The 27,299-nt window shown below is 57.5% G+C and overlaps 1 protein-coding gene across 5 annotated transcripts; it reads right to left on the bottom strand.

Moving 5' to 3' along the window:
• On the bottom strand, nucleotides 1–26,838 carry UVSSA (UV stimulated scaffold protein A). 5 transcript variants are annotated; one of them, XM_038533299.1, is made up of 15 exons: nucleotides 26,721–26,838; nucleotides 25,261–25,456; nucleotides 23,964–24,294; nucleotides 23,262–23,382; nucleotides 22,189–22,569; nucleotides 21,213–21,325; nucleotides 20,966–21,094; nucleotides 12,864–12,987; nucleotides 7,281–7,419; nucleotides 6,733–6,858; nucleotides 5,938–6,121; nucleotides 5,395–5,506; nucleotides 4,500–4,626; nucleotides 2,943–3,117; nucleotides 1–1,322 (listed from the first exon to the last, which is right to left on the bottom strand). In XM_038533299.1, the coding sequence occupies exons 2-14, from the start codon at nucleotides 25,356–25,358 to the stop codon at nucleotides 2,943–2,945; spliced, it is 2,160 nt and encodes a 719-aa protein (XP_038389227.1). In that variant the 5' UTR covers nucleotides 25,359–25,456; nucleotides 26,721–26,838; the 3' UTR covers nucleotides 1–1,322. The 5 variants fall into 5 exon arrangements, with proteins under 5 accessions (XP_038389227.1, XP_038389228.1, XP_038389231.1 ...); XM_038533300.1 differs by lacking the exon at nucleotides 26,721–26,838 and adding an exon at nucleotides 26,049–26,265; XM_038533303.1 differs by lacking the exon at nucleotides 26,721–26,838 and adding an exon at nucleotides 25,692–26,025 and having other exon boundaries at nucleotides 23,964–24,203.
• Between the last annotated feature and the right edge of the window lie 461 nt (nucleotides 26,839–27,299).

Below are 27,299 nucleotides of genomic sequence, written 5' to 3' on the forward strand. Positions count from 1 at the left end.
GCCAATAAGCACATGAAAATATAATTAATATCATTAGTCAAGTTAATAACAAGTTAATGCAAATCAGGATACCACTTCACACCAAGATGGCTACAATTAAATCAGATAATAACATGTGTTGACAAAAATATGGAGAAATTGGAACTCTCACGCACTGCGGTGAGAATGTAAGGAAAATGGTGCAGCTCCTTTGGAACAGTTTGGCAGTTCATCAAAAAGTCAAAACAGTTGTCAAATGAACCAGAAATTCCACTTCTAGGTGTAAACCAAAAAGAAATGGACATGTATGTCTGTACACAAATGTTCACAAAAGCATTATTCATAATAGCCAAACGGTGTGGAGAGAACCCAACTGTCCGTGAGAAACAGATCAGCAGTGTGCTGTGCCCACACACTGGGTGTCATCACTGCACCATTAAAGGGTATGGGGCTCTGACATATTCCACGACATGGAAAACCCAGGAGACATGAAAGACCACATATTGCTGGGATTCCGTTCACCTGGAAAGGGCAAAGCCACAAACAAGGGGGGGGGGGATGGAGGGAGGAGTGGGACAGGCTTTCTTCTGGGGTGATGAAAGTTCTAGAACCAGGTGGTCCAAGGCTGTACAATGTACTTAATCCACTAAGTGGTACACTTTAAAAGTGTGAATCCTAGGGTGTGTGAGTTCTATTTCAATAAAACTATTTTTTAAAAAACAAAAGCAGTGAGGTAGTTGTTGGCATTCTAATAATGCAGATCCATCACCAAAACGCTTTGTGCACTGGAAATGCAAGGTGTAACACTGAACGGCTCACTTCCCTTTGTGTTTGTCTTAAAAACAGTGTTTACATGAAGTGTAAGGTTTCCTAGAGCCCCTGTGAGTGACCACTGCCCGGGGAAAGGGCTGGGAGTGGGGGGTCACACATGGGCCATTGACTCTGAAGCATGTCACAAGTGGATAGGCTTTGCAAGGCACCCCACCGAGACACAGCTGCCTATGTCACCTCCAGGATCTCAGGCAGGCAGGACCCATAACTAGATGGCCATGGCCTGCTACAGCAGGGGACAGTCCATACCTGCGGGGCATTGTAATTTGAATCTGTACTATTTTCTCATATTGAATACACAAAACAATGGTGGCTGTGGCTACAGCCCAGTCCTGTGTCTGTTTTCCCATCCTAGTGCACCAGCCAAGGGAGAAGAGGAGCTGATGGCCAGAGGAGACCACATACATCGTCTGACCCTCTAATTCAGCGCATAGTTAAACTGGTTTGCAAACTTCTCATGCTTCCTCCGGTCCATCTGATTCATGGCTGTGATCACCCTCTGCACAGCTGCCCTGTGGGGAAAGCAAGTGAGACATGATCAGGGAAGTCTGGCCAGGGCTCTGGGTTCCAACTAAAGGTGCCACAGCTTAGAGAGCCTAAGAGCAGTCCTGGCACTAATCCTGTGGGCTCCCTAGACCCCAAATCTCACCAGCACCAGGCCACACCCCAGGATAAAGGCAGAGCCTGCCCTGCAACCTGTCGTGGAGCAGTGTGAGGGCAGATGCAATTAGGAAGCACCAGATCTGGATCCTTCCCAGCTTGTTCTTGCCCAGCCACATGCACAGCGCCTCAGGGCACAGCCATGGGGCAACAGTGCAGGATATGCAGCAAAAAGCACAGATAGGCAGGTCAAGTGAGTCTCACTGCCTGAGTGCCTGGGCTCTGTGCTCAGGAGGAAGCCACTGAGGCCACCAAGCAGTGATGCCCTGCTGCCCCCAGTGCTTGTGTGACTGCTGGGTGCATCCTAGGGGTTCTGCTACCTTACGAAGGGCATGGTCACCTGTGGCCCTCCCACAGGACAAGTTCAGGCAATAAAGCTGCTGCCACGAAGCCAGCACGAAGGCCCTTCTGAGGATGGAGAGAGGAGGCTGGGCACAGAGGCCCTGTGGCCAGCACTCTGGGCATCAACACCCAGGGTGCCTTCTACCCCTGGCGGATCTGCAGGAAGCCAGCCTTGTGCTTGGAGCCTGGGGAGCCACACTGTCCTCAGGATGCCGACTCACGAGAAGGTGCAATGAGGAGCCACTCCCCACAGCCCCTGGGGACTCCGTGTGGGCACAGAGAAAGCCACCCTCCTGTCCAACCCGACTCAGGCCAAATACCTGGCAATGCTGGCCAGGAGAGGAGAAGAGCCTCCTTCACCCACTACACTGAGCTGAACACCTTCTAGGGGTCTGCTGGAGAAGGCTGCCCCCCTGGGTGGCCTGATGGTACCCAAGAGACCCACAGGTACTTCCTAAACAAGTGCCCCAAAGCCTCTGGCAACACCTGTGCACGCAAGACTCATCTGGCCAGCCACAGTGGCGGGAAGGCAGTGACAGTGCTGATGGGTGGCCCTCCTACTCTGGCCCTGCCAAGTCCCAGCCACAGCCACCAGGCAGGTCCAGCTGTGCTGCAGAGATGCCCCATCCCTGACCCACCTCCCTCACAGCACTGGCCAAGCTCTCTCTGATGGAGTGGAGACCTGCATGGTGCCTCCCATCACACCAGCCTTGGAGGTGACTCCCCTGCCCACAGACCACAAGAGTCCTTCCAGGTCAGCTGGGCAAGGTAGAGACATGGAGCTGACTCAGTGCCAGCAGTCACCATGGAAGCCTCACCTCATCCCCAGGAAACGATGGTGTGCTGGTCAGTGACCCCCCACCCCCGCCTCTGCCTACTAGAGAAGACACTCATCTATCAGCTTCAGGGTGACCAGCTCCGGGCTCTGCTCCTGACTGGCCCCCTGCCCCCTGCTGACCAGGAGCACCCATCTTGCCTGGGGACCCAGTGGTCACAGGGAGAAAGGCGTAGCAGAGAGGAGTTAAGGTCTCGGGCCCTGGACCTTCACGGTGTTAGAGAGCTCGGCCAGCCCACTGCAGCACCCCCAAATCCTGGCGTGGGGTGGCAGGAATGCTGCATGCAGCCCTTACTTAGCAAACACCTTCTTGGCGATGCGTGCACGGGCAGTGTTGGTCTGCTGCTTCAGGTCGGCAAGGCCGGGATGCTTCCTCCGCTTGCCCTTGCCTCTCCTGCTGGACTGAGACGAGCCAAGGTCCACTCCCGTGGCGGCCTCCACATCTCTCATAAACTCGGGGTCCTGCCAGTCTGCCAAGAGACCCCAAGATTTAAAGAAACTCCTGATCCCTCCTTGCCTTGAGGGCATCTCAGAGTGCCCACTGCTGGCCAGTGACAAAGGGGGCAGGCATCCAAGGCTGAGTCCCCCACCATCCTGTGCCCCATGGGCCCCTGTGCCCACAGAGGCCAGGAAGGTGCTGGGTACACCCACTGACCCTTCCGGCAGGAAGGCAGTGGAGGCTGGTAGCTGGGGGGCAGTGCCACATGCAGGCTACCTCCCGGCAGCACCTGTACTGGGCCCCAGTGGCCCCCAATTACGGCTGCCTGCTGTTTGCGCACAGCAGGGGCAGCCACAACCAAGGGGTCAGGACGGGCCAAGTTTTTTTTATTGGCCCAAAGAGAACTTGACAACAGGCTTCAGCAAGAGGGGGTCACTTCACCCGGAAAAGCTCTGCTTTTCCTGCTGCACACGGTCGGCCATGGTGAGCTCTGGCAAGGTGGCAGGAGACAGCGCTCCAGGTCCCACAGGGCGTGGCCTGGCCAGCCTGGGGCTGTACCTCTGTGGGGACTGAGGAGAGGGTTCATGGCCTAATGTTCTGGGGCTCCCAGCCCTGGGTTCGATGGGCCCTGCTGTGGCCCTGGCTTGGCCTCCTCTGCCCAACCCTGGTGGGGGCCGGACTCCCTCTAACAGGTGGAGTCGAGGTCCAGGAGACAGAGTGCCATCCCGCTCAGGAGTGACAGCACAGCCACCCTCATGCGCCCAGACCCACGGACAGTGACCCCAGCTTGCGGAAGGCTGCTTGGCACCCCACACACCAGTGGCGGCCACCGGCCCACGGGAAGCCTGTGGCCAGGGTCCAAGGGGCCAGGATGCGTGCCCCACACAGATAGACGGTGAGGCCTCCCCAGGTTGATTTTTTGAAGTGAGGGAGTGCAGGGCTGCACGATTCAGTCCCAGGAATGATTAATCCCAGATTAAGGAAAACTGTCTAAACAGTTTATCTCCCATAATAAGAAGGCGCCACAGTTTAGGAGCTCAGTGAATGCAGCAATTGTTTAAACACCACGGAAAAATACCGGCGCCCGGTAGAGATGGAATGAGCATCTCAGTAAAATGAAGGAGCAATTTAAAAGCCTTTGAAGAAAATCAATAGATGGCGGGGCCGCGTGGCCTTCCTGTGCGCTGGCGGGCCTGCAGCTCGGCGCGCATTGTCACCGAGGTTAGCCCAGGGAAAAGAAAATTGCCCCGCGTGCGAGGGAGGCGGGGATCAATACTGTAGTTAGTAAAGAGACGCTATTTCACATCTGACTGGCCAGCGCCGGCCCGCGGCCGCGGCCGATACCTGTTGTTAACAAGTCACTGAGGGCTGCAGAACCAGATACTCTTCAGGGCTGACACAAAAAATACGCACTTAATTTGCTCCTGAGTGTGAGCCACCAGGGAAGGCCTCGCCCCGCGGATTAGCAGGTCACTGGCCCCTCCCTGCCGCCATCCATGGCCCGGGGGCTCGGACGCCCTGTCAGCCTGAAATCTGACATCTGTCAAAGGGAAAAAACCCACTAATGACCACAAACACGGCCTGCCTGGGACCCTCACATGCAGGCCACCTTCCCTTCCTCAGGGCTCTGGGTCTGCAACCTGGCTTCTTGGGGCAGACAGAGCCCCAGGTGGCCAAGGCTTCCAGACCCTAATGCAGGCAGAGACACTGAGACAGACCAGGGTCTGGTGGGCATCCACCCTCTTCTGAGCATGCCCACATGCACCCAGAAAGGGACAGTCACTTCCAGGTGACACCACCTGGCCTTCTGTCTTTTGACATCAGGTGGCCAGCATGTGGCATGTGCCCAGCACATGTGCCTGGGATCTCTTTGCTTCTGCCCAGACACACACCCCCCAAAGCCCACTATGCTGCCCAGGGTGGGCCTTATAGGGTGGCAACTGGCAGCATGAGCTCTGGCGTGGCAAGGCACCACAGAAGGTATCTATCTGGCAGGAAGCGAGCTGCTCTTCCGTCTGGAGAGCAGGCTTCAGCCAGTAATTTTTCTTACCTCTGTTCCCCTTATTTCCTTAAAAATGTGATTCAGAAACCAGAACCCAAACCTCCAACAGATAACATGGTGGTTTCTGGCCATGTGTCTGTGTCTCCTGGGGGCAGCTATAGGAAAACATGGCCCACCAAGAAGCCTGTGTCCCCTGCGGTGCTGCTGTGACTTACAGCCATGCTAGAGGTGGCGGGCGGCCACACACAGGGTCCCAGGCCAACCCCACCCAGCGACCCACCTGCCTGCCTCAGGCCCCACACTTACCTGCACGGCCTGCCTGCCTCTGCTGCTGCTGCCTCTGCTCACGGGTCCTATCTTCCTCATGGAGGGGCCGTCCCGCATCATCTCTTGGGATGATCTTCCCATGGAAAGGGCACTGTAACAAAGAAAGAGCAGTTCTGGCGGCCGGATGGGGCTGCCCACCACTGTCCTGCCGACCACAGCCCTCAGGGTACATCTGTGATAGAGGGTAGGCCTACACTGGTCTGGCCAAAACCACCTCCCTCCACACTGCTCACCCAGGCTCAGTGCAGAGCAGGCCCAGGAGGCACAGTGGACAGCAGGGACACAGTGACCAGGGCAGAGCAGCCCAGGTCCCGGATGTCAGACTCTCAACCCTGGCCATAAGGTGGTGGCTAAGCGACATCTGCCAGCCACAGACAAGCCCTCCCTGGGATAGGAGCCTGGCCAAGGTAGTGGCTGGCTAGAGCCCAGCACTTTACCTGGCCACCCTGTCCTGGCTCAGGTGGGGCCCCAAGGTGACCATCCCCACATGCCTGTGGTCCCCACTGGCCCTGGCCACCTCACCTTTAGCCGGTCCTGCCGCTCGCAGAGCCGGCCGTCAGGCCTCAGGGCACGGCACCGGTGCCGCACAGGCTCAAATGTCCCCGCAAAGGTGATGTAGCGGCTCTGCAGCATCTCTGAGACATCAGCGCTGTCCACTTCTGTGTCTACCTCGCTAGGTTTCCAGAAGCGGTGCTCAGAGTCACACCTGCAACATCAGACTCTCAGAGCTCCCACAGGGATGCTGCTGGACAGGGCGCCAGGCACCCCGGGGAGGAGCAGAGTGCAGAGACTTCTGGACCCTGTCAGAGGTGCTACAAGCCAAGTCTCTAGAGTCTGCTCTTGCCCACAGCCTCCAGTGCTGCCCCCAGTCTAGGAGGACAGGCAGTGCTAGGCCACGGGGGCCGACCTAGGGGCCACACTCCCGACAGATTGAGGGGACGCAACTGTGCCCACTTCCCATCTGCAGCCCCACAGAGAGCATGTAGGCCAGCACAGTGAGGGGATGGGTCCCCAGAAGGTCCATACAGAGCCCCAGGCCTGGCCCATGTGGACATCAGAGGCACCAGAGTCTGGGGCAGAGCAGGATGGGTCAGTTAAGAGCTCTCAAGATACCAGGAGGTGAAGCAGGACATCTCTCCAGGGAGCAAAAGAGAGGTTCAGAGAAAGTCCCAAATCCCACTTTGGGGCACAGTTCTAGGGAGCCTGTGCGTGGTAACTGCCCTCATGCTCCTCTTGTGCCTGGTTGTGTGTTCACAGGCAGGGGACAGGCAAGGAGCAGGCTGGGCACCCATGGGAACCAGATGTGACCACACTCACTTGAGGATCTTCCCAGCCACTGGCTGCTCCTGGCCCCAATAGCACAGGTCCACTCCAAAGGGCACAAAAGGTGCCCGGGCCCGCTCTGCCGCCAGCTTCCCAGCCTCCTCTGGTCCCACAGGTGCCCTGGAGAGGCCACAAGAACAGGACACACTGACCATGCATGCCAGAAGCCAGCCACAGCCACCTGCCTCTCCCCCTTGTCCTCTGCTCTCCCTAGACCTGGGCTCCAGGGCAGCCCTACCTGTCCCCAGGGAGCCGTGCAAGGAGCTGGTCTTGGATCTTTAGCCTTCACGCCAGGCCTGGGGGTGCTATGACATTTGTCCCTCACACCCCACAGCCTCAAGCCTCTCTTGTGCCCTGGCTGACATGCCAGTGCTCCGAGGACCCCCTGATGCTGCTGGCAGCCCCTGCCATGGGCACAGATGTTGGCAGGTGCTCGCCTGGCCGGTGCACATGCCCAGGGCTGCCTCCACAGAAGCCAAAGGGGCCTTGCAGCCAGGAGGCAGGTCAGTGCTCCAGGCAGAGGCAGGGCATCTGGACGTCACCTGGGGCTTGGAGGTGGGGGCAAGCGTCCACGCAGCTGATGCAGCTGGGCAGCAGCAGAGGTGGGGTCACATGCCTCCTCGTCCCTCCTTGTCCTCTTCCTCGCTGGCAAGCTCCGCACAGCTGGCTCTTTCTCCAGCCCTGGAACACAGATGTGTCGTTTCCGGCCACTGTTCCCAAGACTCCAGGCAGACCCCCAGGGGCACTGCTGTCACAATGGGACTGACTGCATGTGTTTGCAACAAATCTTCCAACAGCCACAGCCATGCTCCATGTGGCACCTGTTGGGCCACGATGCCTGCGTCTCCCGATGACACCTGCATGGCACATGGTCGTCCCCATGTCCTCAGAACAGGGTGAAAGCAGATTCCTCAATTCTGCTAGCCAGACCCTCCCTGACCCCTGCTGGCCCCTCTCTGTGCTGTCACCATATAAGCTAGGGTTCCAGGGCTGCACAGCACACAGATCAGGAGACCAGTGGCACGCCATCCCTGCCCCTCCAAACTAGCTGAGGGCTTGGGGGCCGAGCACGGCTCACAGCTTAAGGACTGACCCACCCAGAAGGAAACAGACTGAGCAATGTGTCTCAGACAGAGGACGAGACGTCACACAGGCATGCTGCACACTCCTGCGGTGACGATGTACCAAACAGGGGAGGCACACTTGAGTGGTGGGCACCCCTGGGAGCTCTCTCACAGCTCAGGTATGGGGCAAAAAGCCCACTGAGTGTCAGGAAATGGACAGAAAAAATGGATGGTCAAGTTATAAGGAAATTTAAGGACATTAAGGATGAAAAGAAAGATCCAAAAAGCTTCCAAAGAAAAGGTGGATACCACGGACAACACCGGCATCAGCAGTGATGGTGAACGTGCCATCTCTGGAGCTCGTCCTGAGAAGACTGAAGGACAAGACATTCATGCTTACAGCTTTCCATCCAGCTTGCTAGCATCTGGCCATGCCCATGAGGGGCTGCATGGGCATGAGACCCCTTCTGGCACCACCGGGAGGTCTGCTTTGAAAACACTCTCAGATCAAGTAATCAATCCGTTAGGGAGGGAAGTGAGTTTGGGTGTGGGGCAAGGCATGTAGGCAAGGCATGTAGGCATGAGCACAGGGCTGGGCTGCGGAGGCCAGGAGGGAGGGCAGTGCAGTCGTCCTTACACCATGACAGCAACTGTGTGCAGAAAACATGAGGATGAATCTTTCGAAAATGAGGGACAACCCTCAGAAAGATCAATTTTCTTACAATTTTATTAATATTTAATAAATGGATTTAATAACCTAGCAAATGAAAGGTCAGAAGAAGAAAGAAACAGAAGTGGCGACAAAGTGCCTAAGACATCTAACAACGTAGTGATCATTCTTCATGTGGATTAAAGTAGTTCAAGGGCAGGTTTATTAGTTCCAAAACTTTTAGTGATTTGCGGGCCACATGAGACCCACTTACAACAAACGACGCTAGAGACATGCGAGTAGACTTATGCTCCAAGTGGGGACCCAGAGAAAGTGGGGTGGCAGCGTTGCCAGGATGACATTTCAGTAAGAATGGACACACGAGGAGGGACACGGCGCATCTGGTAAGCAGCTCAGGGGCTCACCATGGTGGGCTTTGCGGACCTCACAGATCAAGGCCAAATCAACAGGCGTGTGGGACGCTGCCACCAAGAAGCCCTTTGAGTGCACACGCACACCTGCCAGGACCACCAGGCAGTAGGACCCGAGGGGACCTCAGTGTCCCCAGACCACATCTCCAGGCCACGGGGTGGTCAGAAGGAGCCCAGAAACTGACACACACCCTCTGACTCACCCTTCCTGAGCACACAGACTCATGGTGTAGATGGTCCCGCTGAACACACGGCTCCACCCAGCACCCCCCCTCAACACGGATCACAAATACTGCATTTAGAGAGAAAACCAGAGGGGACATGGCAGCACTCAGGACCTGAGGAAGGTCTTGGCTGGGCTGGCACTGCCAGGAGGGACTGCATCTGCTTCAGGCAGCAGGGGCAGTCTGACTTAACCTGGAGGTGGCCACCCAGTCCTATGCTGCACCACAGGGCTCAGCGGACCGGCCACTTTCCATGCATGGTGTTCCCGGCGCATGGCCACACACGCAGCTGGTCTCCTGGGAGCTTCCCGAGGCCCATAGGCCCTTTGTAGGAATCATCTGCCTGCCCTTGCTCCACATGCCTGGAAAGCCTCCTGCTGCCCTTTCTCAGGTTCCGGCCGCTGAGCATGGAGGATAGAGCCACTAGGGTGTAACAGGTCCCCCATGGTGGGGACCCTGCACCAGGCTCCATCAGCACCAGGATGCCCTAGCTCCAGCTCCCCAAACCCCCAACACCTCTACTCGGGATGTTGACAAGGTGTATCACTAACTGCCGCAGAGCCTGTCACGGTCAGCCCCATGAGCGTGCACGCGCCACACGCACACGCCTGGTGCGGGGGATGGGGGGGGCGGCTGATAAGTGGGCACTGTGGCATTTAGATGGATACAATCACAGCCTGAAGATCAATATGAGAATTCCTAGGAGTTACAAGAATGAAATATATTTTTCATTGATTTGTTGTTTTAAACCATTAAAAAGATGGGTAAGCGTGTTAAAGCAGAGTAAATACTCAGAGTACTAAAAAAACACTACCATTTTCACATTGTTGTAGAAAATCAATCTCGCTGACATACTTTCAAAGTAAGACCCCAAAAAGCAGGCGGCACTCCTCAAGCCCGGGAGCGTGCATCCTCCTGGAAGAGCCAGAGGCCACACTGAGCTGGCACTGCCTCCCTTGCTGAGCCTGCCATCTGAGGGCATGGGCCTCACGGATGGGACCCTGCCTCAAATTTACTCCACAGTTGCCTTTAGAAAGAATCCTACACTTGCTCAAATCCCCTTTTTTGTTTAAATTGACCAAGTGGCACCCATTTGCCTGGAGCACTAAGGCAGACAGGGTGGGAGCGATGAATCGATAGCGGGAAATGGAGAGGCTGCGGCTTCCGTGCGGAGTTAGGCCGCCGAGCTTGACATTATTGATTTTACCTAGTTCAGCTGGCCTTGTAATTAAAATGTAAATTTGAGAAAGAGATTATGTCCTGACAGAAATGGTAGGATTAAGGGGAAGATAAAAGCCCCTCGGTGAAAATTCAGAGAAAGAAATGAGAAAGAAAAAGCGCCAGCTTCCGCAGCCGTGTGGATTTAGACGAATCTACTGCAGGTTCACCTGCATTTAATTGAAAAAACAGTGGCGGAATATAAACTAGTGTTATGAACTGACTGACTTGCCCCAGCACATTTCTGTGTTTGGAAACCTCCAGATCCCCGGGGCCCACTGGGGCTCACGGCCACATTCAGGGTGGTGGCCAGGGTGGCATGGCTGTCTTGGGGATGCAGTCTCCCCTGGGTCATGACCCCCAGGGACCCAGGCTGTGTCCATCGCTGCCCCGGCCCACCTGTCTGGGAACGCAGATGGACAGCACTCAGCCCCGATCCATGTTAGCCACTAGCACAATCTTCCAGGTTACAGAATGTCATGAGCCTTACAGAGAAAACGGGTGAGCTGGCACCAAGACCAACAGGGCTTCTGGTTCCCTCCACATGCACCAGGCCTTTCGAGGAAGTGGACATCGGGGGCAGGCCACAGTCAGGTGCCCCAGGAGCACAGAAGAGGCGTCCCACCCATGCCGCCCACCTGCTGCTGGAGAAACACCGAGAGCTCGGTGGAGGAACCACACAATCAGGCTTGCAGGCTGCTCTGTGGGGACAATTTCCCTTTGCTCTGTCCTGGCTGGGTGGACAAGGCCCGGAGGGAGGTTCACCCACCGAGTTCAGGCACGTGTCCTGTAAGCACAGCAGGGTCCACACAGCCTATGTCATCCAGTCCCCTCAGCTACTCTTAGTGGGGAGGCCAAAGGATCCATGGCCGCTTATGACCCTGCCAGCAGGAGTGTCCCTGTGGGTGCCTAGCAAGTGCTTCACTGGGTGCTACTTCCCTCGTGCCAAAGTGGATGTGGCACAGACGAAGCACTCCAGAGACTGCAGCTGTGGTCCAAGTGTGACCCCAGGCCAGAGGGCAGCACTCCCTTCTGAAAGGGCTCGATGTCCTCAAAGCGGGATGTGCATAGGACAAGCGCAAGAGTCTGCAACTGCAAAGTCACAGTCAGAGGATGAGCTGAGGGTCAGGGTGGGGCTCCCAGGCAGGGCCTAGAGCCTTGCAGCTTCACCGCTGTTGGACAACCTGCCGGCCACAGGAGGCTCTTAGGCAGGGGCTACCTGCCACCAGGCTCCTCTGCTGCAGAAACTTAGAGAAGTGACCACACTGAGCGGGCTGTTCCCTGGCAAGTCCTGCCCCCAACTGTTCACTGTCCTGGCCTGGGCACGGGAGGGCGGCCACTGCTCCTAACATGTGCCTTAAGCAGTCCCCAGGCACCTCATGGGTGCAGGTGAGGCCTTTGGCCACAGAGAGCCCCTGCTCTGGGTGGGGGGGGGTGGCAGTATAAACCAGGGATGGCAGGGCCATTTCAGACGCAGAGCACGGAACAAGAGACAGGAAGGTTGCCTAACAGTCAGAGGAAGACCCAAAAACTAAGGGAAGGCCCACGTGGCTGGAGCAGAGGGTGAGGCATGCACACAGGCCCCTGGCGGCCAGGGAGCAGGTGTGAGTCGCTGCTGCTTCCGCGTCCAGGTGGGTGCCTGGGGAGAGGTCACCTGGCTGGTGGATGGCAAACAGGAGAGGAACCAGGGCTGCGCTGTTAGGTGTCAGGTCTAGATGTGCTACCCTGGGCCACACCTAAGCTGCCAATCATCTGAACAAATTCACATTTCACCTTCAGATCCAGAAATCAAATGGTTTGTTTTGCCACAGAAACCATGGGTCTTGTTTTTATTTGCTTCCTGTGTGTGTGTGCAGGTAGATCCTGTGGGCGCACACGTCCCTGCTCCCCAGAAGGCCACCATCCTGGGGTGCAGGTATGGAAAAGAAGGAAAGCCCAGACAGGAGAGACCAGTTGCAGGTGGGTCTGCATTTCTGGAGCAGCCCTCCTCTGTCACGAGGTACACAGGTGTCCTGGGCCAGACACAGAGGCTGTGACTTCACAGACAGCAAGCAGGGGTGCCCCAGCTAACAGGGCCTGGGGCCTCGGGAGCCTGAGAACAGGGTGCAGCCACTGCTAGCCACCGTCTCTTTCCTGCCCCATGTGGCCTTGCCACCTTGGGAATCACACCACACCCCCATAGCACTCTCCCCTGGGCATTTGGTGCCTGCCCCACTCCTGGACTCCCTCCTAAGTGCTGAGACCTCTGTGTCCCCCACAGGGCTGCCTCTTGCATGTAGCCAGCTTGGCTGTACCCCCTGGATGGGTGGTGGAGCCGGCCCAACACAGGGGCAGCAGGAGCCCACTGCAGGGCAGGCCTAGGGGAGGAGCCCTGGCCAGAGGTTTGCCTGGGACATGAGATCTGTGGTGTCGGCAGGTGGGGCATCCACCACAGCTGGCTCCCCTGCTCAGTGGACCCCAGAACCCAGACCCAGATGTGAGGTCACACTCTAATGGTCAGCATCCTTAGCAGGATCCTGGCTACCCGAGTTGTACTCACCGTACTCAGGCCGCAGGTGGTCGGGGATGCAGGCCTCATACCCCTCCTTCTCTGGAACCTCTACAAAGTCCCCGTCATCGTCGTCATCGTCATTGTCCTCGTCCCTGTCCCCTGGGGTTGCCACCTGTGGAAACACCCCCAGACCTGTGTATAAGCACAGCACAAAGGCCCAGGAGTTCCCAGTCCTGCCTCTGTGGAGACCTTTCTCCGGGCTGGGGTCCAGCGTCAGGTACGCTGCATCACCTTAGACAAAAGATTGTCTCCAGGCCTGGTCCCACTTGAGCTCATGCCAGGTCCATGGCTATCCCATCAGCCGGCCATCTAGGGTCCACATCCAAACCACATATAAACTTGCCCCACTGCCCAGTGCCCTTGGAAATGCATGAAGATGCATGGCTGTAGAGTCTCATACAGTAGATGTGTTTCCAGAGCCCCAGGAGACTGATATCACCCAGCAAGAGGCCAGCTCCCAGCTCCCATGACAGCACTTGTGGAATATTCTGTCTTTAAGAATGACTTGTTTAAAAAGCCACCGAAGAAACCATTTCCTCTGGTTGAGGCCCCCTTCCCCATCCAGGCTAGTGTGGTGAGGAGCCCTGAGCCACCAGAAAAGAGCTGGGGGCCCCCTCCATGCCCCCCCTACCCAGAGGGCCTGAAGAACCGCATGGGGTTGGCTTCCTTTCTACAAGACCCGGATCTCTGCCCTTGCCCTGCTGGCTGGGCAGCACCTGGCCCGGAAAGTGTGGTAGGGACCCTGCCCATACAGGTCGTCCGCAGAGCAGGAGTGGGGCTTCTGTAGGTGGCCCCACATTCTCAGTGACCCCCACAGCCCTAGGATAGGACTTGGGAGGGGAACAGACCATCAGGACCAGTCCTTCCTGAGAGGGAAGCACCCACCCCACTGCCAACCCGCCTGGAACACTTGGGGGCCAGCTGAGCCAGACCAGGGTGCGGACTGCACCACTGCCACCAACAAATTCAGTCCCTCCAGAAAGGAGAACCCTGTCGGGTGGGTGCCCATGACATGAACCCTCAAAGGCAGGAAGAGACAAACTCTGGATGGAGAACCATGCGGCACATGCCTTCACTTCCAACGGCTCTCCTAGCAGCACACCTCGGGGGCACAGAGGAGACCACACTGTGCCCAGTGGGTCACAGATGCCAGCTGCACCCTCACAGCAGCCAGTCCCCGCAGAGCCAGGCCTGGTGGCGGCCACGGCGACTGGGCATCAGCAGCCACATGGGCCGTACCTGCGGTGCAGGACGCCCGCCTTGAGAGGCATAATCAGATGCAAATGCACTTTGTTTGGGTACAACCCACGGTGGTGCATCTGGGAAGCACGGGAGACATTCATCATCGGAAACTGTAATTTTTTGTTATCAGTCTAACACTGATCAAAAGGGAAGCCTGTCTCCACCACTGACCTGTGAAACGTCCCAATTATACTCTTTGGAAATGACAGGGGCACTTAACTCCCGAGCTGGGCAAATGACGGCGATCAATCACGTTTGAATAACAATGAGCCACGGACCTGAAAATTATTTTTGTATAGAATCTACCCAGGAATTTATGAAAGGTGGAAAGCAGCCCAAGGTTTTAGGGCATTACGGTTCTCGGCTAGTGCAGTGCGTATCAAACACTAAACAGAATTTATGTGTTTTAATTTTCTAAAAGGTAGATGTGGACTGGGTGCTACAATGCATAACACGGAGTGCTGGATTTTAAATATGGAGGTCATTTTCATAAAATATGACGCTCACCGCTCACACCCTTCAATTTTGCCAGGGACTTTTACTAAATTTTCATTTCCTAAAAAATATTCAGCTGCTTAGCTAACTATTAGGAATTATACCCTCTTTCTCCCTAACTACAACTGTTTATTCCCCAGATGAAATATGGAGCCCCGGGCTCCTCTTTGTTCTTAAATTAGCACTGACGAGGCCATACCAGGCAGCACACACCTCCAGGAGGACGCTGTCCTCTGCAAGAGCCTGGGGACTCCCCCGGGGTAAGAGCCGCCCCCCCCCCCCCAGGGTCCCCGCAGCTGGGCCTCTGGCCTCTGTGGCAACGCACTGGTGCGCGTGAGTGGTGAGCTCTCTGGCTACGGGGCGGCCCTCCCCACCCACAGCGGGTGGTACAGCGCCAGGTGGACTTTGTTGCCAGTATCAAATCCACCCTCAAAAGCTCCCAAGTTCAACATCTCGTTCCCAGGGCTCCTCAGCTCTCCGAAAGCTCCGCAGCACAAAGTGAACTGGACGTCAAACCCTGAGCCCAATCAGGGCAGCGCAGTGACAGCCAGTGTCCAGAGGCAGAGGAAGCTCTGCTTCCTCTGTTTCCCCAGGACTGCTCTGGTCAGGCAGTCACCACTGCTACGACACCTGTGTGACCTACTAAGAACATGGACACCACCACCAGCCAAACCAGAAAGCCCTGCCTGAGACCTGTGTAAAGCAGTACAGTCTGGGGAGACTGAGGCCTGCAGGAAGAGCTCATGGGAGCCAGTCCTATGTGGGGCAGTGAGGTGGCCACCTCCCCTCAAGGTCAAAGGTCACAGGTCAGAAACAGGCCTGAACCAGGCAAGCAAGGTCCTGGGCAGGGAGTGGGCAGGGGCATATGGATGCTGTGAGAACCTTGGGAAGGAAGAGAATCATGTCCTCAAATTGGGGTCTACTTGTGAACTGTTCTCATGCTGCTGGGAGCAACAAACCACACAGAACAGTCTTGAGAACCCCCCCCCCCCACTGCATCTGAGGTGTGCACCCATCTTCTCCAACAGGTGGAGGCCCTGGCCGGTGGTCAGAGCCCCACGGCCCATCGGACACCTCCCTCACTGGGCAGCCCCTCGGGAGAGGTCAGCCAGCCCACAGCTGCAGGGAGGTGCAGGCCGGGGGCTCCAGCCTTCCTTGATCTCATACAAATGGATTCGCACCCACAGTTAAAAGGATTTAGAAAAATGAGCCACTGGGATCATAATTAAACAAGCAATAAAATGGCTAAAATATACAACACAATCAGCTTACAGCAGTGGGGGTATCGGGGTTACTGATTGTTTGAGGGGAAGAGGAAGAGCGACCTGGCTCTGGGAGCAGGTCTGCCCACCAAACGCACGCCTGAGATGCAGCTGGGACCGTTAAATAAATTTTGTACGATCTAATTAACTCGGTGCGCAATCTCAATTACTTTTCACCCAAGAAATCACTTTTGTTCAGTTTTATGTGTGTCTGTTTCCCTTTTTAAAAAAAAAAAATGATGTAAGGCCTCGTCAGACAAGTGAGCTCCGAACTGCATTTGTCTTTCAGCGGCTTGATGGCCATGCATTTAAAACCCCATTCTATCTTATAAACTAAAAATTAAACGTGCTCAGCTGTGATGGTCGTCATTGCATCTGCTATTTATATGCTAATGCCCTCCCTGGAAGGCCGTGCAAATTGCCCAGCCAGGCCAATATCTCATGTGCATCTCCAGCGGCTGGGGACGCGCCTTCAGAGGGCAGAGGACGGTGGGGCGCATGCTGACCAGCAAGCAGGAGGGAACAGGGCCCCTGACAACAGCACTCAGGGCCACACAGAGCCTGCTCGGATGCAGACAAGGCTGCAGAGACAAGGTCCCCCACTTAGAATAGAGCTGGTGCAGATGCATCACTGCATTCCAGAGTGACCGTGGCCCCGTTTCTTGTCTGATCCAAATCAGCGGCAGGTTGGGGTTCTTGACAGGCCTTGCCTTGGAAACTGCTCCCACACCGCACCCGGCCTGCCAGCAGTGCAAGCCATAACACCACGGGGCAACGGGACACCTGGGGGTCCATTTCCAGAGCATCCGTCACACAACACAGAAGCCTCAGGCAGTACCTGGAGCCTGTGCTGCGGTCACCCAAGCAGGGAGGCCACCAGCAGGGCATGGCCTATGAGAGTGGGTAGGTGGTGGGACAGTACATCCTTCCCAGTAGACTGAGGCTTTTCCCCTCAGGCGGGTCTCACCTCCCAAGGAGGTGGCCATCCACACAACAGAAGCCACTGTACATGCTGTCCTCCCTCAGCCTAACCTTCTCGGGCAAAAGTGCAGGCAGACATCACCCTCTGAGACTGAGGCTCAGGGCCTCCCCCAGACTCAGTCTTCCCATCTGTGTAATGGGGTAGTGACAGAGTCACCTCGTAGGGATGCTCATAGGATCAAAGGGATGACATGTGAAGGTGTTAAGAGCAAGGGGTGCGCACAGCACAGGGAGGGCCCGGGTGTGGTGGGGGGGAGAAGGGCCCTAGAGCCCCAGGGCACAGGGGAGGGGCTGGCCTGGGCAGTTGGGTGCCTACCTGAGTGCTCTCTGGCCTGGTGAGAAGGGCGGAAGGCATGTGACCCCTCCCCTGGCTCCCAGCCCCTGGCTGCAGCCGCGTGGCCTTCAGTGTGATGGAGGGAGCCATGTCACCAGGAAGGTTGTTTACCGGCCCTGCCGAGCACAAGGTCCCTACTGCTGGCTGATTTAGTTTCCCTGCCTCCCCGGCCTGCCTCCCTCGTTCAACATTTCATTCCCTGGGCTTCCTGCTCTGTCCTTTTCACCTACAGGAAGCCAGCCCTCATGTGGCTCCAGCGGCATGGAAAACTTGTCCCACACAATGGCAGCTGGAGCACCCAGGACCCCTGCCCAAGGCACATCCTCGTCACACGATCTGCCAGGGACGCCTGCCCTGAGCCACGTGGTCCGGCTGCATTTGGAACAGTGAGGATGTGTCCCCTGGCAGAGCCCTCGGCCGCCACGTCAGACTGCTGATCAGACCAAAGCACCCACACAAGCATTTTACCCACTTAAACACACAACCCAGTCGTTCAAAAAAAAACCATACTGCTGATAGTTTATATAAACTGGTGCTCCAGGTTAATGTTTTCAGACATATTGGTTGGTAGGAAATTAATATTTTGTTAATTACACAATACAAAATAATCGCTGTTCTTGGCCACATAATTAAACCGCAGGCAATTTAAAAGTTTATAAAGGATTTTTATCAGTTTAACGAATGTAGCAGCCACAGATTATTACACCTCTCCCGCAGCAGCAGGACTGGAAACTAAATCTACCGAATGATGCTCCACATTGATCTATTTCAGATTTATCCCCAGCTGCTTCCAAACAGAACTGAGACACACTCTATAAAACAAACAGTTAAACATATTTAAACTGGCTGAAATATATCTTAAAGACGGAACCTCCGTGTCAAGAGGAAAACAATACATAGGAGCCAACAACTACACAAAACCCAGAACCAGGATACCTTCTAACTAACCGCCCTGTGGCTGGTTCCTGTCGGGCTGCGGGGAGGACAGCTCCCAGTCCCGGCCAGGAGCCCTGTGCTCATCCTCTCTGACATTTCTGGCAGAAGTTCAAAAATACTTAGGTCCCACGTTACGGATTAGTGTCCCCAGCTCAGCCTGCGGAGCTCACGGTTCCAGCGCCACCCGCTAGGCCTCTGTGAGGTGGGGAGACGCGAAGGCAAACGACTGAAAGCCCCAGACGTTTGATTTGAAAATGAGTGGAGCACACGTCGTTCATAATTTCTAATTACCACAGCGGCTTCTGCGGCCGCCCGGCGCGGGAGCAGATGTGCAGATACGGGCGGCTATTCTGGGAAGCGGCGCTCACCTGAGCGGGGCACTGTCACTCAGCCACTCGGGCCCCAATCGCTTCATCTCCAGGCGCCGCTGCCCGCCAGCACGGATGAGCACAATCTCCAAGGATTTCAGAGCACTGTCTTTTTAAAATCAGTTTGTGGAGAAGCATCTAGGAAGTGTCCACTGGGCTGACGGAAGCTACACTGTCTCCGCACATGCAACTCCAGGCTACAAGGTCCCAGTGACCCAGGGGTCTCTGTGCGCCCCGCTGACCCTGTGTAGGAGGGGCAGGGCCACAGAGCCTGCCCCCACCAGACGCATCCTCTGATGCCCTCGATGCTGGGGGCTCCCCAACAGTCCAGCAGATCAAGGTGCTGACTGGAGCCCCTGGGTCCGCTGGGGGCAGCAGAAGCCACAGTACAGCTGGGCAGCCCCAAACTGGACCCACAAGATCCCCAGGGCATCTGCTAGAGAGGGGACCTGACCCACCCTGGCCACTGCCCACTGGTCGCTGGGGGTACCAGCACTCGGGACACAGCAGCCGTCCTCCCTGGGTCCAACAGGACACCCGCCCTTGCCCTGGGGGCTCAAACCATGAGGCCAGGGTGGGCTGGCCGGCATCAGGCCACCATGAAGGTTCTGCTGCCACCTCTGGGCTCAGTGTCCTGCCAGCCCCAGCAGTGCTACCAATCCCCAGGCCTGGCAGGACAAGACCATCCTGCCCAAGCAGCCCTTACAACCCGGGGCTCTTTCAGCCCCCAAGGGCACCTCCCTCAGCTCCTGCAGACCTGGCCGTGGAGAGGTGGTCTTCATGCAACATGGGCTGGTCCTCAGGGCGCCATGAAGGAGGGACCCAGGGGAGCCACCCGGCCTCCCCACCCTTGCCTGATCTCAGGCCAGCCTCCGCTCTGATGCTGTGATCCTGGCTCTTCTAACATTCGGAAAGAAGTCCTTCCTGACGTGCTGGGCAGAGTGGACCAGATCACTTTCCTCCTGACACCAGACAACAACCTCCCTTCATCATAAAAAAAAAAAAAAAAAGATCTTGATCAAAATGCACAAAACTAACTTCTTAGTGAAGTCACACACCTGAAATGCTCTTCGAGGAATCTCGCACCCACAGAAACCCACTAGGACATCAGCCAGCAGAGGCGAGGCTGTGAGCAGGCCCTGCTCCTGCCCAGAACTTTCCTGAGACAGCACAGCTTCATGGGAGAAAGGCAAGAGTGCCCTCTGCCGGTCCCCGTGGCCTGCATACCCTGCACCGGGAGGACAGCCGCCGGGGCCGCTGCTCAGAGGCACACCAAGGGCAGGGGTGCTGTGACAGGTGTCCAGGGGCCCCATAGGGGTCCAGTTCACTAGGTGCTGAGAGCCAGGTGTCGGCCCCCATCCATCCTAGGTCTGAGCAGCTCCGAAGCTCTTCTCTTCCTCACCAGGGAATACTGTTCCTCCACCCCAGAATTCCTGTTGTTAACAGCTACATCTGCCCAGAGCCAGGCCAGGAGTTGTGGTCCAGGGGCCTGGCTCCCAGCAGAGAGGTGCACTCTGGAGGCTGTCTTCCTGGTTCTGACACAGCGGCTGCTGTTCCAGCTGTGGCTGCCCCTCCCTGCTGGCAGGCCCCGAGGACACCTGCAGAGGACACGGCTCTCACATCCCTTTTGGACATTAAGGTCCAGATCCTGGCATAGGCTCATGGGAGGGGGCACCATTTTCGAGGCTCAGGGTTGCTGCCCAGTGTCTGGTATCCCAGAAGCTGATGGACTTCCTGGCACCCCATTGACAGGTACGATGTCCCTGCGTCACCAGGTTGCCCGGGGACACAACCCTTGAGAGGACCAGCATCCCCCTCTCAAACCACATGGTGCCTGGAGGTGCCACACAACCAGCAGACACATATCCTTGACTATCCTCCCCAAATGGGGCACCATGTCAAATGTTCGCCCTGCTTCACTGCCCCGGAGCTCCTCTGTGGAGCCCCGCTTGGGACCATGGTATCCACCTGCCCTGGCCAGGGACACGGCCCTCTGCACAAGCCTGAGAACAAGTCTGGATTCTCTGTCTCCTGCACGCACCCTAATATGGTGTGTCCTTGGCCACAGCGCAGGTGGACAGGATGAGACCCTGAAGCCCAGAAAGCCTTTCCCAGCTCACGGGAGGCTCTGCTGGGGGCACTTGGGAAGGTTTAGGCAGCAGAAGCACAGCAGGGCTGGCCTAGTTCTTGGGCCCTGTGATCTCCCTCCTAACTAGAACCTTCTGCCTCCTTCCCCAGCTCTGCCATGCCCTCCTGCCCTGGACCCTGTCCTAGCCCTTCATCCACAGGGAGGCCTGCCTATGCAGTGCTCTCTCACCCTCCCGGTCAGACCATCCATTTCAGGAAAGGAGCTCCCAGCGAGGTAGAACCAGAATATTTCTGAGTGCCAGTGATTTCTTGCTCACTTTGAAAACTGAGCTCAAAAAGTAGGTCTCCTCACTTTCCCTCCCCCAGTCCGCTGGCAGCACTCACCTCCCTCCTGTGCCCCTCCTCAGGCTTAATGTCCAGCTCTCCCGATCTCCTCAGGGCGGTTTCCAGCTCCGCCTTCAGGTCAATGGCAGCTTCTAAGTGTCCACCATGGACCCCTGCACGGGTGAAGAGCTGCCAACGAGGGGGCGCGTCACTTGAGCAGGTTAGGGCGCCCTCCCTCACACCTTGCGTGCCCTTTGACGTGGCCCCAGCACCCCCAGCATGTGTGTCTGGTGGGAACATGCATTACCTGGACCCAGGAGCACACGGCTGGCAGAAACTTGTTTTGGATAAGCTTGAGTGCATCGCGGGCCGAGTGGATGACAGCGTGGTTGTCCTCGTCCTCATGCACCCTCAGGCCGTCTGGAACACAGGGTCAGCAGAGGACGCGGGGCAAGTTGTCCGCCTCACCCATCCTGCCCCAGCCACACTCTGCCCAGGACCCCACACCTCACCCCAGAGACACAGACTCACTACTTTAAAATTTTGATTTTGGTGGAGACCATTTTAGCCAGACTGCACATCTCCCTGCACACAGGCCTGAAGACCCTGCTCATCCCACAGAACCTGTGGAAGCCCTGGACCCCCACCCCCTGGGGCTGCCCCTTACCACTCTCAGGACGGAGGCTCAGTCCCAAGGGGCTCTTTTCACATCCCGCCACCCCAGCCCATCTTTGGCTGGGCACCCCCACCTCTGCACACTGTCTGTTCCCCTAGACCCAGCCAGACAGTTCCCCTGGGGCTGCTGGACCCAAGACGCCTGAAAGGTCTTCACACAACTAGGTAGCCTGACTGCTCTTCCTCTGTCGACATCCCTAGCAGGCTCCCAAACCACCCAGAGCCCACACAGGGTGCAAGCCACGTGGGGCCCTTTGTATCTCTCCTATGTCATCACGAACATGGTGAGAAACCGCTCTCCAACCACATTCTCCTGCAAGCCACAGAGGCTGGCCTGAGCCCGACAGTCACCCTCTGAGCCCGACAGGCCTGGGAATGGGCAGCACAGCCTCCCCAAGGGCTCCTCAGCTCCTCAAAGTGTCAGCCTTGCCTGTCACAGGGAGGACCTCAGGGTGGGACCACAGGATCCGAGCCTCATGTCACCCCTCACCCCAACCCCGGAGTCTCTGCTCTGCTCACGGTCCCAAGAACTCCGGCTTCTGCCAGCGTCCCTAGGGCCCATGGCTGACGGTAGAAAGCCCAGGCCAGCACGCAGGAGCTTGGGTTACCTGAGGAGAGCTCCACATCCAGTGTGTACTTGTGGGACCCCAGGCCATGGTGCCGCACAAACCCTTCTCCGTCACTGTCGCTGTCACTGTCACCATCACTGTCCCCCTCCTCCTCCTTGGCCCCCGTGGCAGTCTGGGGTGGCCCCTCCCCACTGACGGCTCCCGGAAGGTGGGCACAGGCGATCAGGGTCTTGCTGCAGCAGGGCTGCTCCTCGTCCTCATGATTCACAGCACCGGCCTGGCAGCGGGCACTCTCCTCAGACACAGGGAAGTCCACCAGAGGTGACGCTGTCCCCAGGCCTGTGGCAAAGTCAAATGGCACCAGCAGCCTGAAGCAGGTCTCCACCTCCGTGAGGCAGCTCCGGATCTCCTCGGACATTTCTGCAGACACAGGTACTGCCTCTTGGGTCACCAGCAAAACAATACCACCTGCCCCCAGCGCAGGGCCCTGATCAAAGGGAAGGCACATGCCAGCGGCAGGTGGGCTGGGTCCTTGTGTGCTGCCTGGCCGTTGTGCCTCCGCTTTCCTCCCCCGACAGAGGCCACTCCCTCGGATGAAGAAGCCACAAACACAGCTGCACAAGGCCGCCCCGTGGGATGTCCTTGGTCACACACACAGGTCTGGACTTCTGCCATGAAGCTTACTGGTGCCCCCAAGGATACCAAGTGGATGCGCCACCGTGGACAGAGAGAGGCCAGGGGAGAGCTATGAGGACACAGCATTTCCCAGCACTCCACTGAGAGCTCATCTCTACCATGGCACTCTGGTTGGCCGCTTCTCAGCAGAGACCTCCCTGGGGCCCACCAGCACCATCCTCAGGGGGCAGAGGCCTGCTGCCTGTCCCTCACGGAAGGGTCAGGTTTTGAAGTGGGGGCGCTGGCAAGAGCAAACAGGGGCTGTGAGATGAACAGGCACATGTCCCTGCTGCCAGCCTATAGACCTTTGCGGACGCTCCCATGCAGCGCCGCCAGGGGGCGTGGGAGAATAGTGGCTGTCCAGGGGTTCCGGGGGACAGGGCTGGGGCTGCCCACCTGCCACCCCCATGGCAGGGTGGTCCCTCACACGCACTCACCCTCCATCTCCCTGACGGCCCGCTCAGACCTTTCCTTGTAGATTCTATCCAAGCGTTTCTGCTTCTCCTCCTCCCGCTTCCTTTCTGCCAGAGTCCTTGCGCTCACATCCTGAAAATCCACCTGGGAAATTGAAGTAGACATGAGACCTGACCACACAGAACACAGAGAGAATAAGGCAAACCAGGCCTGAGAGAAGACATGCCCATGAGCCAGGCCCTGTGTGTCCCTGGCTCCAAGGCTTCCAAACACAAGGAGACACGTGGACAGCAATGATCGATCCCCCACAGGAGCACAGTCAGCAGCACTTCAGAGAGCGGTATGCTGCTTGCCCCACCCCGGGGGGCCTGGAAACACCCCGGGAGGGGACTGCAGAGGTGCAGAGCCAGGCGGCATGTCAGGCTGCACCGACTGGCCCAATGCCCCGGGCAAGGCCTGAGCTGCCAGGATAGGGGGACAGAGGCAGCAGCAGCCAGGACCACCAGAGCCCACAGCAAACCCTGACGGGATTCAACTCCTGGCCACAGGACACTTCCCCCCATTTGGGCTTTCTGTGGAAGTCAGGACTAGAGACCCAGCTCCCTCCACATGTCTTCCTTGAAGAGCTGCTGCCCCACTCCCGGAAGCCCTCCACACCCCTAGCTGGTAGCCAAGTGGCCAGGCAAGTGTGTCCACCAATGCAGCACAGAGTGCAGCCTGCCCACCTGTTTGCTGTGTCTTAAGAAGTGGTAGCCCAAGGCGAGCTTCTTGTAGGCCGCCCCGTACTTCTCATTCCACTCGTGGACAGCCCGGGTGGCAGCCTGCCTCAGCTTCTGGGCCACCTCCTTGGGGGGCGGCAGGGGCTGCTCATGGTCAGTGCCCAGTGTGAGATCCAGAAACTCCTGGAAGTTTGAAACAACCAGCATCCTGAACTGGTGAGACCGGGCAAAGAGCTCGTCTATGGCCTGGAATGCAGAGAGGCGGATCTGGGCATGCTCCTGGCTCAGCTGGGTTGTGAGCAGGTGGTAGGTGTGGCTGAGATGCTCCTCGGAAGACCTGGGGACACCCGTCAGCCTTGCGTTACACGCTTTGTGTGCGGACAGCATGCAAAGCAGCAGGGACGCCCCCACTCTTCTAACCTTTGTCCAGAACAGGCTGGACAAACTGCAGCCCTCGGCCCCTGCCTGTTTCTGTATGACCACAAGCCAAGAATGGCTTTTACAGGTTTAATGGCTGAAACAAACCAAAAGAATACTTCATGACATGTAAAATCAGGAGATCCAGTGTCAGCACCCAGTTGGGACACAATCATGGCTGCTCCTTCACTTTGTTCATCAGTACTGTCCACAGCTGAGTGGACACAGCAGAGGCTTATGGCCCCTAAAGCCTAGAGTGGTCACCAGCTGGCCCATCAGACAAAGGCAGGACAGACTTCATGCCAAGCAGAGACCCCGGCCCCCAGCCTCCCCTGCAGGTGCAGCAAAGGAAAGGTCAGTGGAGCTTCTGGGACCTGCCCTAGGAGCCACCACACACCCTGCCTCCTCCTGTAGTCCTCTCAGCTCTCTTCCCTGCAAGAGAAGCCACTGCTGTTTGGGGGTGTTCTGGGTGTACCATGACAGCTGATCTGTGCTGAATTTTTTTTTTTTCAAAAGCTAACGATGTCATTAAACTGACTTCAATTTTCCTGTTTTGTAAATGCAGGATAAGGACAATCAGCGATTGTGCACCTGTGCTCTCAACAGAGCCATCCTTAGAAGTGTTCTTGCCGCACCAGCCTGCCCCCAACCCCAGAACGGGGGGCCCACAGCGGGATGGCCTGCCAGGGCAGGGTCCCCAGGGCCCTGGGGAAACATCCTGTGCTTTCCCTCCCCACACACAGGGGCCATGGCGGAGGCAGGCAAGGCAGGGCTGGGACGGACCAGGCGGGAGGCCGGACCCCAGGGGAAGCCCCACAATCTCCTGGGGGCGTCTCAGACTTGCTGAGCCAGGGATCGGCATGAATTGCTGGACCTGAAGACATACTTGCAAATTTTCTTCAGTTCCTTCATCTTCTCAGGATTCAGCTGGGGTTCTCCCGAAGTCGTGAGCTCTTCTACCAGCTTGGACAGTTTCTGATCCATACTAGAAATGCGCGTGGCAGAGACGCGAGGTGACCACCTAGTGCTTCACAATTTGTGACATTGAACTCCGCTGCACCCTGGGCTCTTCAGGGGGTGACCTGGACAGTGAAATACAATTCAAGGTGGTATTCTGGGCACAGCCAACAAGACCTTTTTGGTGGTAAATTAGAAGAAGCGCAACCACAAAGTATTCATTCTGGAGCACTACGATCCCAGGAACGGGAGAAGTGTGTGGTAGAAAAGGACAACAACCATCTAAATAAAACTTAAATGAGTTTTGCCCAAATGTGACTGCGGTATCTTCCCTTCACAACGCCGTTCATTCACACTCACACAGCAGCCTCTGCACACCACAGAGCCTCAGGGCTAGACTTCTGTAACTGCACAGAAAAACCCAGATCACGTCCAAACTCCAGTGCTAAGCACCCAGAGAGCTGCAGGAAGGAACTGGTAGGGTGACGGCAAGGAGAGAATGTGGGGCAGGAGGACAAGGCCCAGGGAGCTCGGGCACTCGGCCCGGACGGAGCCTGGGGCAGCAGGGGTGCCGGGCTAGCTGCAGAGCTGTTTTATTCGGTATAAGGAGGTGCCAGGCCCAGCAAGGCGTACACAGCCTCTCCAGCCAACACCAATTCATGCACACTCGGCAGAGGCAGGTAGCTGCTCCCCTGAGCCCCTCCCAGCACCCCCTACCATGGACCATGGATCCCTCTGGTTGGACTCTGCCCAAGTTCCTCCGGCCAGGGCACCAGGGCTATGCCAGACAGAAGAGGGCGCTGCATCCCCGGGAAGAGGGGATGGTGTGGGGTGAAGAAGGGGAAGAGGAGGAGGAAGGAGGAGAGACAGTGTCCTGAGGAGGAGGGGAAGGAAGGAAGGAAGGAAGGAAGGAAGGAAGGAAGGAAGGAAGGAAGGAAGGAAGGAAGGAAGGAGAAAGAAGGAGGAGGAGGAGAAGGAAGGCGGAGGGGGAAGGAGGAGGAGGAAGGCAGGAGGAGAAGGAAGGAAGGCAAGAGGAGGAGGAGGAAGGAGAAAGACGAAGGAAGAGAGACTGTGTCCCGAGAAGGAAGAATGCGGAGGAGGAGGGCGACGACGACGACGGAGGAGGGACAGTGTCCCGGGGAGGAGGGAGATGAGGAAGAGGAAGGAGGAGGAAAGAGGCTCAGTGTCCCGGGGCGGAGGGAGAGGAGGAGGGAGGAGGAAAGAGAAAGGAGAGACAGTGTCCCGGGAGGAAGCGGGGGACGAGGAGAGACCCCGGGCGGAGGGCCGCGTCCTGGGGAGAGGAGGGAGACGTCCGGGTACGAGGCCTGCCTCCAAGGCCCGGGGCGAGCCGCAGACCCCGCCTGGCATCGCGAACTCCGCGACACCTACCGCGCATCAAGCCGCTCGCCTCGCCCCGCCCCTTCCGGAGGAGACCCCGCCCCTGTCACGTGCCCCAGCTCGTCGCCGTCATTGGCTCGCCCTGCCGCGGGCGGTGCGGGGACGAAGGTCAGCCCGGCGGTGCCCGCACCTACGCACGACGTCACAGCTGTCACCTTAGCCCGCCCTTTCCGGCGGAGGCCCCGCCCGCCCCCTGTCACGTGGCCCCGAGCTCGGCAACCAATGGCTCTCCCTGTCCCTGGGGCGTGGTGACGCAGGCGCGCTCCCGGCGGGTCGGGAGGGCCGAGGCGGGCGAGAAAAAAGGAGGCGGGCGGGCGCAGCAAGTCCTTAAAGGGGCCGCGTGCCCGGGTGGGGTGCGGGTCCAGGCGCGGTGGGCCCGAGGATTACCTGCTCGCTCTCCACGCCGCGATCGCCCGGGAAGGTGCGATCCCCGGGCCCTGCCACCGCGACCGGCAGGCCGAGATGGCCCGGGTGAGGCCCGAGGAGCGGGAGGGGGCCCTCCAGGGCCGGCGTGCCGCCGGGGCTTCTCCTGGTGCTGGGGCGGTGGGGGGGGCGTCAGCTCCGGGGGCT

Source organism: Canis lupus, chromosome 3 (assembly GCF_011100685.1).
Source record: "Canis lupus familiaris isolate Mischka breed German Shepherd chromosome 3, alternate assembly UU_Cfam_GSD_1.0, whole genome shotgun sequence".
NCBI classification, from domain to species: Eukaryota; Metazoa; Chordata; class Mammalia; order Carnivora; family Canidae; genus Canis; species Canis lupus.

Excerpts from the sequence above, each read along its gene's own strand:
- UVSSA (XM_038533299.1), bottom strand. The coding sequence starts at position 25,358 with ATGGATCAGAAACTGTCCAAGCTGGTAGAAGAGCTCACGACTTCGGGA. Across the intron at positions 22,570-23,261 it reads GGCCGTCAGGGAGATGGAGG|AAATGTCCGAGGAGATCCGG; the intron begins GTGAGTGCGTGT and ends CTGTGTCTGCAG. Across the intron at positions 3,118-4,499 it reads CACACTCAGGAGCAAATTAA|ACTGGCAGGACCCCGAGTTT; the intron begins GTGCGTATTTTT and ends GTCTCTTGGCAG.